Source organism: Zootoca vivipara, chromosome 4 (genome assembly GCF_965207765.1).
Source record: "Zootoca vivipara chromosome 4, rZooViv2.hap1.1, whole genome shotgun sequence".
Lineage (NCBI taxonomy): Eukaryota > Metazoa > Chordata > Lepidosauria > Squamata > Lacertidae > Zootoca > Zootoca vivipara.
The window spans coordinates 28,826,227-28,840,391 of record NC_142587.1 but is presented as its reverse complement, the minus strand read 5'-3'; the positions used below and the strand labels follow the sequence as shown (position 1 = coordinate 28,840,391).

Here is a 14,165-nt window from a genome sequence, read left to right as displayed (position 1 = left end):
GTGGGTAGTTTATCCCTCACATAACAAACTAATATTTGAGGAACTAGGCGCAGTGACAAAGTGAAGAAGTCCAAACTCTCTATAAAATGGAGATTCATCATTGGGCACTATACATGTGATGTAACTACTGTTTATCATTTAGTACAGAAATGTTTAAGTGATTTAGAACGTGGCTAAACTTACGCTTGCCACCACCACAGGACTCTTGACACAATCACCTCAAACAGCCTTAGGAGTGGTTGGTAACAGTGTGAAAACTCCAATTGATAATCCATATAGCAAGTTGTTCTACAAGTGCCCTTTTAAAATGTGGGGTTTTTTTTGAGGGGTGGTTTTTTAAAATTTATTTTGATTATATATTTTTGTGGTTTTATATTTTGATTTTGTTATGTGAACCACTGATACCTCCGGGTATAAGGCAGAATAATAATAATAATAATAATAATAATAATAATAATAATAATAATAATAATAATAAACACTTCACAAGTGTAAATACTCAGCACATGGAAGCTGCTAGGAACAGCCTCTGTGTGGGATGTGCAATTTATAGACCAGCAATTATTCTGGCTGGAATAATGAGCAAATAGACAACAATAACTGAAGACTAGCAGAAAAGGCGGACATTCTTTTCCCTTTTATTTCCGCTTACCAACATTGTTATGCAATTCCAAGAGCTCTTAACTTTGAAGAGAACAATGCAAAGCCATTTTAAAACTGCCTTCCAACAAAGTACAATGCATCCCTGAGGGACTCTCTTTACAGATGTTCTTTGTCCCAAATGCTCCAGATACGAAAAATTATTCCTCAATATTTATTCTGCTACATCATGTCAGTAGTTAAGATTGTTTTCTGAGCTCGCAGTTTCAAAAGAAACTTTGCAGACCAGTTTTGAACTGTGAGCGGGTGAATGTTCCTGCTTTTAAGGCGTGCCATATGCACATTTGCCTAGGAATGAGTCTCTTACTGGATGGCACTAAAGCAAACAAATGTTCCCAAGAATAGAATGCACCTACCAGCTCCCCACTCACCACCTCTTTGCTCTGATCCCCATCTTGCATGCTTTGAAATTCTAGCCTTAAATTTTATGACAAATGCAACTGGACTTTCGTTTGGAGGGTGTGGAGAGTAAAAGCGGACGAGGTGCAACCTGGAGTGCAGAAGCAGCAGGCAGGGAAAATGTTCAACATCATCCCTTGTCAACTGGCTTTTCGGGATGGTGAGGCCATCAAGGTTCATTTCCTCGCTTTTGAGTGCGATGTGTAGTCAGGCCCTAAATAAATACGCTTAGAATTGCAGCCATAGTACAGAAGACAGTTCTATCTTGCCTGTTTTGTAAATGTAACACTTTTTCCCCCCTTACCTGTTTTATTAAATGCTAAAAGATGCCTACACAACTTGTGACCCACTGGATTGAGTGCAGCCTACCAAGTGTTCTTGTTTTTGCTGCCTCCCTCAGACTGCAGTCTACAATATGCATTAATCTTAGCGGGACCAAGTTGTACAAGCCTGCGCCAATGCCATTTTAACTAAAAAGCAGGCCATATTTCATTATATTTCAGCTGGAGTTGATTGGACAATTGTTTCTATTTCAAGCAGCTGATCAAAGAGGGATGATGAATACAGAACAGGGACATCTCTCTATCTATATATTTTTGAAGCGAGCTCCATCTACTTGTTTTCAAAAAGGCATTCTGTTAGTCTAAGGTTGGTGGCTCTTGAGGTTTGAGTTACATATAATGCAGATTTCAGCTTCAATGCTCTCATGTTACATCACATTATTACACTTGGTACCAAACCAATGCTCCTCACTGACAAACGAATGATCTCTCCTGACCAGGTAATTCCTCCAAGCCCCCAAACTCAACAACAAAATTGCCGCCAAGCAAGTTAAAACCCTCTTCTAAATATATGTGGCCGCCGTCACAAGCCTCCTTTAAGGATGTCTGCTGCAGAGAGCAGCCTTTCCCCATTCCTGTACTATTTCAAGTATAAAGGACACGTGCATTCCTTGAAACAAAACACTTCAGTAAACCATAATAAAGAGAAAACGACTTACTTAGAATGTCCTGCAGCAAAGGAGGAGGCAGGAAACTCCTTGAAAACCCCCAATATGGACTCTTCCTGCTTTTGAGTCTTTGCTGCGGCTTTGTAAACCCCACAGCCGATGACCCTGAGTGGTAGTATTCTTCCCAAGTCTAAAGCACATTCGTCATTAAGGTCCCCTTCCCCAGTAAGTGTTCAGTGTTAGAATTGTTCCAAACCAAGATGGCACAACTAGTAGAACACCACCTTTAATAAATTGCATGTTAACTACAGATTCATCCCTCTGCAAGCAGCATATACAAGGACTAAAGCCCTGCAGAAGCCTTGCTCTGCATCTTCTGGCAGTGATGTGTGAGGCTTGAAGGAAGTCTAACTGGACCACAGCAGAAACGGAAAACATCACTTTCATTCTCCTTTTTTCTTTTGGAATTTGTGTGGGTGTACTAAATGTGAGTAATGTATCATTGCAACAGTTATCTGAAACACCAGATACCTAGAGTCAGGCTCTAGTCCTATTGTCGTACTTTTTTTATATAAAAAAAACCCCATACACCAGGATTTTAATCACGTTTAAAATTATTTGAATAGATGTAATGTTCAGCAACTTTCCCTTTGCACCACAACCAGCAAGATTTATTAGCTGCGTGAATTAACGCCCCTTCACCAGCCTCAAATTTACCTGTTAAGATTACTGGTTGGGATGAAAGATAAGGGAACTGTTCTTTCCTGGACGCTATAGTGTTTCGTTATAAAGCGTCCCAACAACAGTCCTCCTGAACACTTAACATTTTCATTTCCCTCAGTTGTGTTCCTTTTTTAAGTAGTAGCACTAACAGCTTATCTAATTTTAACTCTGGCACCCCTGATGATTGTGTATCGTGATTTGTTGAGGACCATGATGAGAACAGCTATAAATCCCAACAGGCCCCCGAGAATGGGGGGCCCACAAGGGCTGAACTCCTGGGCGACCCCTGACAGAAGAGGGGAAAGTATGCGGCCCACGGCCGAGACCGACTGACCGACACCTATGAGCATACCACTGGCGTGGTCCCCCCCCAAAGTCAGCTCGAGATCAGTAATGCAAGTACGTCCGATGGTGGTCGAAAATGCTAAAAAGGTGGAGGACAGGACCACTGCCCATACGTTCTTCGAGAGAGAATATATCATCGTGAGCACGCAGGTGACGATGGTGGACCGCAGTAAGATGGCGTAGGTATTGTGCTTATATAGTCTTGTAATTGGTCCGAGCAGAAAGCCGGCAGCCACTCCAAGCGCGCTGCTGTAGCTTATGAGGTAACCGGTGAGTTTGGGTTTTATTCCAAACCTCTCTTCAAGTGCCAAGACAAAATTGCTATGGTAAAGCATGACTGAGATCGACATCAGTAGCCGGATCAGGAAGACGTCCCGCAGATCAGAACGGGTAATGCTGCGAATCCTCTTCAACACAGAAACAAGCTGAGCCCAAGAGGTCCGGGTGTTTGTACTGTTCCTCGTGGCTTCGCGAGGTATAGTGTCCTTTGGCAGGCTGAGCATTGCCGCTGTTAAGGAAGTGCCTTTTGCTGGGTTTATAATGCTCCAGTCGCTACCATGCTTTTTCTTTTCGATCCATAGCAGAATCCAGAAAAGACCTGCAAAGGAAATTGAGTCACCTTTACAAATTGAGGCTGCACTGCCCATTTTCTGGAAACAACCTAGTGCCCATCGTAATGTATTACACAGGCCCGACGTAAGATGGAGCCAAACTTTGGGGGCAAAGCAGAGAAACTGTCGTGGGCAACATATGCATGCCACAACCAAGTGCACACTCAACCTATAATATTGGCTACAACAGAATGCTGCCTATGTAGATCTGACAATTACTTGTAGGGCAAATGGATGTCATCTGGCCAAAATGGCCCAGGGGAACAAATTGGGAGGGTCTGTGAGCCGTAGGTTCCCCGTCCATGATTGATGCAACTATTGCAGTCAGTCCATAAATATACAAAAAACTGATAACAATAACAACATTTATATAGCAAAAGGAGGGGAATGGTAGAGGTATAATAGGAAACAGCTTTCAAGAGAAAAATACCAAGCAACATACCAGCATTCAACATGAAGATGGAAGCACAGATGAAAGCTGTGATATAAAAGCCACCCTCGAGCTCTGTAAGGCACCCTCCAACAACAGGCCCCAGAATGAAACCAATACTGGCAGCGGCGTTGAAATGTCCTATTACTCGGAGGCGATCCTTCTCAGAAACCAAGTCAGAGATGAGAACTTTGGAAACTGAGTGTGTGTGTTTGAAAATACCTAGAAACGAATGAGAAATGTGTTTAGAGAAGAAATTTGCTCAGAGAAGTGCAGATTCCAAACTGTCAAACCCATGTCATAAAGCAGCAGAGAAGCAAATAAAAGTTGAAAATGGAATAAAATTTTCTTTACAACTTCTGGCTATTCCTCTCCTCCCCAGAAGTGACTAACTGTGTGCTCGTTTTAAAGTTTGGCATTAATGTTATGAGAAGAAAATCACACATTTGATACAAGACTATATTTTTAAAAAACTTAAATCAGATAGCTTTTATTGTGAAACTATAATATCAGCCTTAAAAATATTGCAATTCATGGTTTCTATCACATTTTTATTCTCACTTTCCCTCAAATCCTCACAAAGGCCCTGTGAGCAAGGTTCAGCTGAGGTTGTGTGTGATAGGTCCAAAATTAACTAACCAGCATCCTGACTGAGGATTTGAACCCGGATCTCCCTGGTGCCCTTTACCCACTGGGATGTACTTTTTGGAACTGATTGCTGTTTCTGTTCTTGTTTAGATTTCCTATACCTTTGGCAAACAGCCAGCATGAGATACTTTGCAATGTTGCTAGCTTTACTACATGGCTGGAGGACAAGATGCTCCCAATGCTAACCAATGACACCATAATGAAATTAAAAGGTTAGCATTTTGGGAACTTTTGACTGTGGCAACAACAACAACAACAAATGTAAGCTACCCTCAGAAGGTTTTTCGAAGGATAAAGCTATTCTAAAAGAAAGAACAGCCCTACAATGGCATCTTTATAAAGAATAATTCTATCACTCATAGCAAGAATGGGCATAGCATGGCCCACGTTACAAATCTTAAGCTCCCTTAATTAAAATGGGAGAAATGTAGCTTTCTCATTGGGGAAAAATGGTATTAAAAATGCTTAACTGGCTCTATAACACATAACGCATTTTAATTCTTCAGAATGTGTGCTTCTCAGAAGTAAGAGGAATGCACTACGCTATTGTCACAGGCGATGGTTGCGACTACTCTAGAGTAATGACTCTCCAGACCTTTGCCTTTTCATGCTTTTATTGAGTGCAGGCTATTTACAGCGCTAGAGCTATACAGGATACATCCGCTCAGTCTGACCCAGAACCCTGGAATGGCGCGCTCCGCGTCCTCTTCCAACATAAGAGTCGGGGCACCTCAAATCTCCTCCCGCGTTTCCTCCTGCGTAATTCCGGAACCGGAGGGAAAAAGGGTCTCCTTTCCATGTTTTCCTTCTCCCCCTCTCTCACTTCCTGTCCCACATGCAGCAGGGGCTCTCCTATGCTGCTAGAGCCCCGTCTCCTCCTTCCTCCTTGGACTCTTCCCCCTCCCCGCTGACGCTACTGCTGGTGGAAGAGCTACTCCTCAGGATGGGGGGGGGCCCTCTCTGTACCCTTTCCCCCTCACAGCTATGATTATCTATTACTGATTCAAAGATGAACTGAGCTTGGGTACGCATAGCCAAGCAGCTACTTACCCACAAAAATCCGGGCAATAGCAAATAAAACCACATTTCTGGAGACACTGAGCATAAAATAACCCAATGCGCTGAAGATAATGCAGACAAGTAGGCAATAAGGTCTTCCCACCACATCACTCCAGGATCCCTGGATAATACAGAAGGAGCCTGTTCAAATCAAAACAGCTGCCTACAGCGTCCGACATATTTCCATGGAATTATAAATAACATTAATTGAAGGGGTGGGGTTGTTGCTCAACCCTTTTCATTAATATATTCTGATAATTATTTCACTCTCTTAACATAGTGTGATGCTAACAGTTAAGCTACGGTAAATAAAGAAGTTGATATTTAGATAGATAGTGGCACTGACAGGTACTGAACACAGGTATGGTTACAACAGTTAAAATGTGTTTTGTGATATCTGGTTTGAACAAGAAATTTTTGCTTCGGTAGACTGAAGGTGGTGTTGGAGCTACAGAAAAGGAGGGGGAGAAATAAACATTTGGTTAAAGGCTGGGATTAAGGGGGGGGGAGGAAGAACCTAATTAGGTTCCAGCCACCATTTAGGGACCCCATCCTATAAAAGCTAAAGAACTTCATGGCATTTACCCAATGTATTAGATAATTTTTTAGTAACAGCAGCAATAAACAAACAAACAAACAAATAAAGTCCAGCTACAGAAAGGGCAGCTTCTTATTTTGAAGTACATGTGGAAATTTCAAAATTAATCTGAAGTAATGGTTTAATTACTCTGTAGACTCCAAAAATACAGGCAGCCCAAGGGGCTACCTATAATGCACAACAAATTGCTTTTGAAAATGAGTAGTTTCAAATACAGTTTGCAATATGGTGGTCATTTGCTGAACAACAATGGAAGCTCCCCTACAGTGTTTAGCTCTTAGATGCCAGCTCTTTCTCTATTCATCCCACTCAAAAAATACACTTTTAATTTGATCAGTTTTTATCATATCACTTTCACAGCATATGTATGTATTGTCACAGTAACCTTATTGGGCAGGCTCAGCTGAGAGATACTGACTTACAGCAACCCAATAAGCTAAAGAGTTGAACAAGAAACTGAACCTGGAATGCCTGCGTTTAAATACAACATTCTGTCTACTGCATCACACTATTCCAGACATTAAAAATGGTGACCAAACTTACCACTAAGGTACTGGAAATGAGCTGCAGAACGCCATAAAAAGATCCTAAAAGTGAAGGAAGCATTTTTAAAAATCAGAGTCCAATGGAACTCTGCAGCTGTGGAACATTGAACCATTCAGTAACATCCTATGAACCAATGCCATTTAAACACACATTTCCAACATGGTGCCCATCAGATTTAGAGACAACTCCTATTAACGCCATCTAGCATGGCCAAGGGCCAGGGTTGATGGGAGTTGCAGTTCAACAACACCTGGAGGGCCACAACTTATCTATTCTTGATTCAGATATGGTTGGCAGATAGCAGCTGATCTTAAAGAGGCCGTGACAGGATGCAGGATACTGGACAGTGCAAAGTTACATATACCAAAGGCCAGAATTGTGCACAGCAAAACTTCAGAACTTTGAGAAATAACATGTTTCTAAATCTTACTACATGAAATGCTTCCAGATATATCGTTTTTGTTTGAATTTGCAACAATTTGGAAAAGGCAATTGAAGTATATCACCTGTCTGCTAGCAACAAAGAACTGCATGAGGGCAGGCGCATGGAATTCCACAAATGTGAGTGAGCAAATTGGTGGAGAAGGGATGGCGCACACATAGCACAAAACTAAGCAATCACAAGAAGAAGGAAGTCCCCCTTCTCTATATGCAGCATACAAATCAGCAGGCTGCTGCAGGCTGGTAACTTTTGTAGGTTTATTTATGAGAAAAGTTTAATTCGGAGTTCTCCTTGGTGGCAATGTGATGGAACGGTATAGTAGACTGGACGTTTTACAGTAAAGTAAGAAGTCAGATATATACAAGTGGCATGTATTTGAACACAATAAAGGCAAACCATTGACATTTTTTCCGGCTATCTGTTATTCTTACTGTGTAATTAAGTGATTATAATGTGTTGAGTCCTTAGTTATAAACTCACGGTTTGATTTTAGGGTCTCCTGGTGCTGACATTCATAAAGCAGTTTGGAACAAGTTCAATTTGACTTGCACATGGGAATATAAATAAGTGTGAAAACAGTCGCGAGAAAGAAAAAAGAAATCGTCTTCAATAAGCTGAAGCACAGGTAAAGGTAAAGGGACCCATGACCATTAGGTCCAGTCACGGACGACTCTGGGGTTGCGGCACTCATCTCACTTCACTAGCCGAAAGAGCTGGCGTACAGCTTCCGGGTCATGTGGCTAGCATGACTAAGCTGTACATCAGTGCAAATTATTAGAATAGGTTCAGGAGAAAAAGAAGCATTTCTTCACATAAAACATAATAATTTCACTATCATAAGCTGTAAGTTGATGGCCACCAACTAAGTGTACTCAAGCTGCAATTCTAAGGAAGGGGAGGGAAGCCCCAGAGATTGATTATCTTAGACAAAACTCTCATCAGGCCTCTTATCAGCAGAGTGGACACAAAGGCAGAGAAGCACTTTTGCGTTCTTCTGTTCTTTTTCTGGTTGTTGTTTTTAAAAAACAAACAATTTCCTTCCCACTGGAAACTGTAGGAAATTCATAGTTTGAAATATCTCCCCAGTTTGGGAGCATCCTTGGTTGCTAATATGGTTTTGGATCCAGGCCAATTCCTGGTCTTGCCCAACATGCCCCCAAACTGTTTCCAATGCCCCCCCCCCGCCCCGCCTTTGGCTCTACCAGTGCCAGAGCTCTGGTGGTAGTTAGATGTTTCCACAAAAGGGAGGATCCAACATTGGCTCTGAAGTTAGAGATGGAGCTCTGAGATATTCTATGACTCCTGGCATGTTCTCTGTTGGATTCTTCCTTACAGATTTAATATCTAAACAACAGTTGTAGTGGATTTCCCCCCTATGGCATAATTAAGCCCAGCTTCTTCCTGCCTTACTAGTAACATAATGCATAATATAAATGACAACTGGTTTAGTCATTAGTCTTGCCGTTTCCTCTATGATAATCACAAAGGGTGATATCCAACTATGTAATGCTTGGAGGAGACCCACTGAAATGAAGGGACTTGGCCATCTTTCTGATACTATCCAAGTACCTTATTTATGTCTTGCTTGTGATTTTCCTAAACATTTGGTTTGATACAGAAAGGAAATAATTCATGTTAAAAGTCCTTGAATGTTGGGGAGGCAATGAATTGCATCTAGCTCCTTCTCTTGTGCTCTAATTGCTTGCCCTACCTATCTTACTGCTACTCTTGTCACGTTGTGAGGCCAAGAAAAAGCGACTTACTCCAACTGGAGTCTGCAACCAGCCCTCTGATACTTTATTTATTTAAAATAATTTCTAACCGCTTCATATTTAAACATCTCTGAGCCATTTGCAAAAATACAACATAAAAGCAATAAAACACTATTCTACAAACATTAGATTCACAGCATTAAAAACAGTATTAGAGAAATATTAGAGAAACAGATCAAAACAGGACTTCACGAATAATAGAATCCAAACTTATGGGTCAAGAAAAGCTGGGGGGGGGAGGAGAGAAGTATCTTTTTGTTATGCCTGAAGCAACTGATTATTTAAAACATCTATATGCTGCTTTTTATTAGAGATCCTTATACAGTTTACAAAAATGAAAATACTAAGTAGCAGAACAATAATAAATACACTCAAAATAATAAGCAGCTAAGTCTCAGATGGTTTAAAATATTTTAAAGTGTCTGAATAAATGTTTTTGCTGAGCTTAGTTGCCACTAGGTTTATGTCTCTGGGAAGGGCATTCCACAGCTGGAACCACCTCTAGGGGGGGAAATATTTCATGTCACAACAAACTTCACTTCTGACAGTTGTGATATCTGTGGAAATGCACTGACCCACGCGACTTTAGTGTGTGGGCAGCTGGTATGGGAGGGAAGGTATTCCTTCAAATACAATGGACCCTCGGGTTGCGAACGAGATCCGTGTGGGAGGCACGTTCGCAACCTGCAGCGTTCACAACCTGCAGCGCTGCGTCTGTGCACGCGTGGGTTGCGATTCGGTGCTTCTGTGCATGCTCAAAGCATGATTTAGCACTTCTGCGCATGCGCCGAGACCTGGAAGAAATCCATTCGGGTACTTCCGGGTTCGGCGCAGGATGCAACCTGAAAAGATGCAACCTGAAGCGTCTGTATAACCTGAGGTATGACTGTACTTAGGTTCCAACCTATTTAGGGCTTTAAAAAGCACCAGCACTTTAAATTGGGCCCAGAAGTCAATAGGCAGCCAGAGAAGCTCTATGGTTGGCAAGATATGACACAAGTAAACAATCAAACAAATACAGTGGTACCTCTACTTACGAATTTAATGCGTTCCGAACGCACATTTGTAAGTCGAAAAAAATTGTAAGTCGAATCCCATAGGAATGCATTGGGAGAAAAAATTCGTAAGTAGAAGCAACCCTATCTAAAAATTCGTAAGTAGAAAAAATCCTATCTAAACCACATCCAAGATGGCGGACGGAGCTCCATTCGTAAGTAGAAACATTCGTAAGTAGAGTTATTCATAAGTAGAGGTACCACTGTAAACAATCAAAACTCTGGTCAACACAACCTGCACTAACTGAAGTTTCAGAACCGTTTTCACAGGGAACGCTGTGTATAATGCTTTGCAGTACTCCAGGTGGGATGTAACAAGCGTATGGGTAACTATGGCCAGACTATCTCCGTCCAGAAGTCTCAGCTGGGCACACCAACCCAAGCTGGTGAAAGGTTCTCTGAGCTACATGGGTTACTAAAGGCTTTCAAGTGAGTCAATTGTTCAAGAGCCAGCCTTGTGATGTCACAGACAGACTTTCAAGCAAAGGCCCTCACAGCTGGCTGCTTAACAGGATATAGGGAAGTCTTTCATTTTCTTTCTCGAGGTCCATTAACAACTTTTGCTAACTTAAATGACAACTTGCACATTTTTATACCAGAGGCTTCTGAGTGAGACCCTGCTGCTTCAGACTGGCTGGTTTCCACAGCCTTTCACTGAAAAGGGGGGGGGGCATACTTCCTTCAATTGCTTACAAGGTTCGATTATGTGCTCACCTACCACTCCTGCAACTGTTGGGCTTGCTCCTATAGACTTGATGTGAAGGCTTAATAAGGGGACAATCATGCTGACACCAAAGAAATCCTGGAAACAGACAACACAGATTTTCAGCGACTTAAGCATATATATATATACCCAGGCCAGTTATGCACTGTATACTGTCACTGTAATTTTACAGCAACTTTTGTGCAACACAGGAACCACTATGTTGTGTAATCACTTGCTTTTGCTTCATGTTCTATTGTTCTATCCCAAGAAAAGGACCTGCCCCGGTAATATAAAACAAATATGACTACACTTGCTTATAAAACTCCCATTTAAGGAATACTTCTGGACTATTGGGGTGGGGTGCGAATTACAGATGTGATAAAGTAGCCCTACTGCATTGGGGGAGGGGCTTTTCTGCTGATTCTGCAGAGCAGCAGTCCTGGACATGTGACCCCTCAAATCCTCGCTAATAGTACCACTGTGTACATTTGATAATAATTTTAATTAGTTTTCAATTACAATCCAATAAGTCTCATTATAACACCATTATTATCATACAATTACTAATACCAATCATTCAAATGCCGAATTATATAACTTAGGTACCCCCCCCACCCCCCCAGCTAGATTTGATGACTTTATTTCTGCGTTCCAAACCGCTGTGTAAATTTGGTGCTTATGGAATGTTCCCTAACACTGTCATCCCTAGCCAGCGGGGCCAGTGGTCAGCTACGATGGGGGAACGGTAGTCCAAAAGCTTGTGGGAGACCCAAGTTTGGGGAAGAAAACAGGTTTTTTTCAGTGGCAGGATTTATAGCTGGCGAGGAGCCAGCGGAGCAGCGCGCGCGCCTCTGAACATGTGCAGAGTGCATTCTCCGCAGGAGGCACGAGTTCGGGGGGGGGATATATTTTTTTTTAAAGAGAGCTCTCTCCTCTCTCCCCCCTCAGGGGGCTTTGCCTGCCGGCCCCGGGGTCTCCCCCGGCCTCCTTGACCGCCGAGGCCCAGCTCACCATGAAGCCCACAGCGTAGAGGCAGAGGACGAAGCGGCTGGGCCGGGCGACCCCTCCGCTGCCGCGCAAGGTCGACGCCGACGCCGACGAGGGAACCCGCAGCGGCGTCGCCGCCACTACCACCTCCTCTTCGGCCGCCTCCGCCTCCGTCTCGGCCCCCTGCGAGCTGAAGGGGTCGAGCAGCGCCGGCGGCCCCCGGTCCCTGCCGCGCCTCCCACTCGCCATGCGAGGGTGGAGGAGCCGCGGGGACCAGGAAACGGGGAGACACAACCGGCGCAGCGGCCGGGAGAATAGGCGGAAGGCTCCGCCGGGGAGCGGCAGCCGCTCCGCCCCGCCTCCGGAAGGCGGGGCCTAAGAGAGGTTCCGCGCCTGCGCAGCGCCGGCTCGGCGTTCTGAGGGGAAATCGGCATTCGGTTGGGAGGGGAGGATGGGCGGGGCATATAGGCTAGTCAGGGTTTGGGGTCGCATAATCTCCCATCATCCCCGACAAAGGGGACGATGGGAGTTGTAGTCCGGTGATGCCTCAAACTCGGAGCTGCCGCCGTCGTTGGGTCACAACTCCCATCGTCCCTGATCTGGTCGCTAGGGATGATGGGAGTTGTAGTCAGCAAGCTGTTCGACTCGGTGACTCTCGTCCTTTCCAGCGCTAAAGTTCTGTGACTCTGTGACAGAAATACTTTCCCCTTCACCCTTTTGTAAAATATAAAAAGCTCTCTCACAGCTTTGTGACATTTCGGCTGGACTACCTACCGGTAGGTATAAGCTAAACAAGCTATAGCTTAGCCCCCCCCCCCAAAAAAAAACTAAAGAAAAAAACATCTGGATGTACATTTCCAAAATATAAGATTAAAAAACAAATAAAAGAAAACCTACATATAGCAACAGTGTTTGGTGTTGTGTAGGCTCCTATTTGTTATGTGCAAATGGCTTTAGATACCTATTCGGTCAATAAATTAGTATATAGCATATATTCAACACAAAAAAACAGGGACAATTTGTTGTTGACAAAGGACAGCTGGACATATAAAGGGCCCCATTACCTTCAGTAGCTTAGGGCCTCATCAAACCTAAATCCGGCCCTGACTGGATGCTAAGCAAAGTGGTATTGTGAACATATCAGTTTGGATCCAATTTATGATTTTCAGTTGAGCTTTCTTCAACATAAGCCTGCACATAGGATTGCAACAGAAAGATAGTCATAATATGCCAGATCGAACCCCAGGAAATGTGAAGTGTGTGTATGGTTAACCAAACATATATTTGCCCAGTAACTTCTCCATTAAGAAAAAAAACCTGAATCTTAAAAGATTGTATCTTTATCAGGGGAGTGGATAATTGTTTCCATAAGGCTGGAGGCCATGGCTGTAAAGGCTATGATTTATTTCTTGCAATAAAACATCAGGACTTAATTTTAGTGTAAGAGATGCCACTGCAAGATCTCCCACAAAGATTCGTGAGGTGGACAGTGTTTATTTTGTTAGTTTCATAAGCAAAATGTATGAAACAGCAACCTCTGAAAGTGAATTGCACAGCTTTCGAAGAATGGCATTCTAAAAGTTTTACAAAATGGCAGGATGTTGGTGCTAGGTAGAGAGTTTGAAGACACTCAAACTCAGGGCGCAAGGGAGAAACGTGCTATGAGGAAGGCACGCTTGGCAAATCCACACTGATCAACTCCTGCCTGGAAACCAATGTCCCCACTGTGGAAGGACGTGTTGATCCAGAATTGGTCTCCACAGTCACTTACGGACTCATTGTTAAAACCGTGTTTATGGAAGAGAATCTTACTCGGCTACGAGTGATTACCAAAGAAGAAGAAGAACTGTGGTAGACATTGTAGGAGAGTCCTAGGAAGTTGTTTTGGTTTCCCACCACCACCAAGTTTATTGCAATTGTACGCTCAGTTTCCTAAAAGGTCTAAACTTTCACAAAGGAGATGAAAACATTGCCATGATTTCCACTGATTCAGGGATACTGAATATGCCTGAAATTCTTTTATTTAGATGTTCACTATATATATTTATTTGTAACAAAGCAGTTAGCACATGTGGGCCTTAGAGAGGTTTAAATCTGAGGCATAGTTTTGACGTAAAATAGAAAAAGGATTCTGAAATGTGGCTAAAAAGCTGTACGTCTTTGTCCTTTACATTAGGGGTCACTATCATGATGCTCAGCATCCACAAAGGTCTTCAGTAGCACCCACACGGCCCC

At 43.0% G+C, this 14,165-nt stretch overlaps 1 protein-coding gene across 1 annotated transcript; it reads right to left on the bottom strand.

Annotated features, from left to right (window-relative positions):
- Positions 1 to 622: 622 nt before the first annotated feature.
- On the bottom strand, positions 623 to 12,287 carry SLC67A2 (solute carrier family 67 member 2). Its single transcript, XM_035115310.3, has 6 exons — positions 11,955 to 12,287; positions 10,952 to 11,039; positions 6,966 to 7,009; positions 5,816 to 5,945; positions 4,130 to 4,339; positions 623 to 3,674 (listed from the first exon to the last, which is right to left on the bottom strand). The coding sequence occupies exons 1-6, from the start codon at positions 12,177 to 12,179 to the stop codon at positions 2,884 to 2,886; spliced, it is 1,488 nt and encodes a 495-aa protein (XP_034971201.2). The 5' UTR covers positions 12,180 to 12,287; the 3' UTR covers positions 623 to 2,883.
- Between the last annotated feature and the right edge of the window lie 1,878 nt (positions 12,288 to 14,165).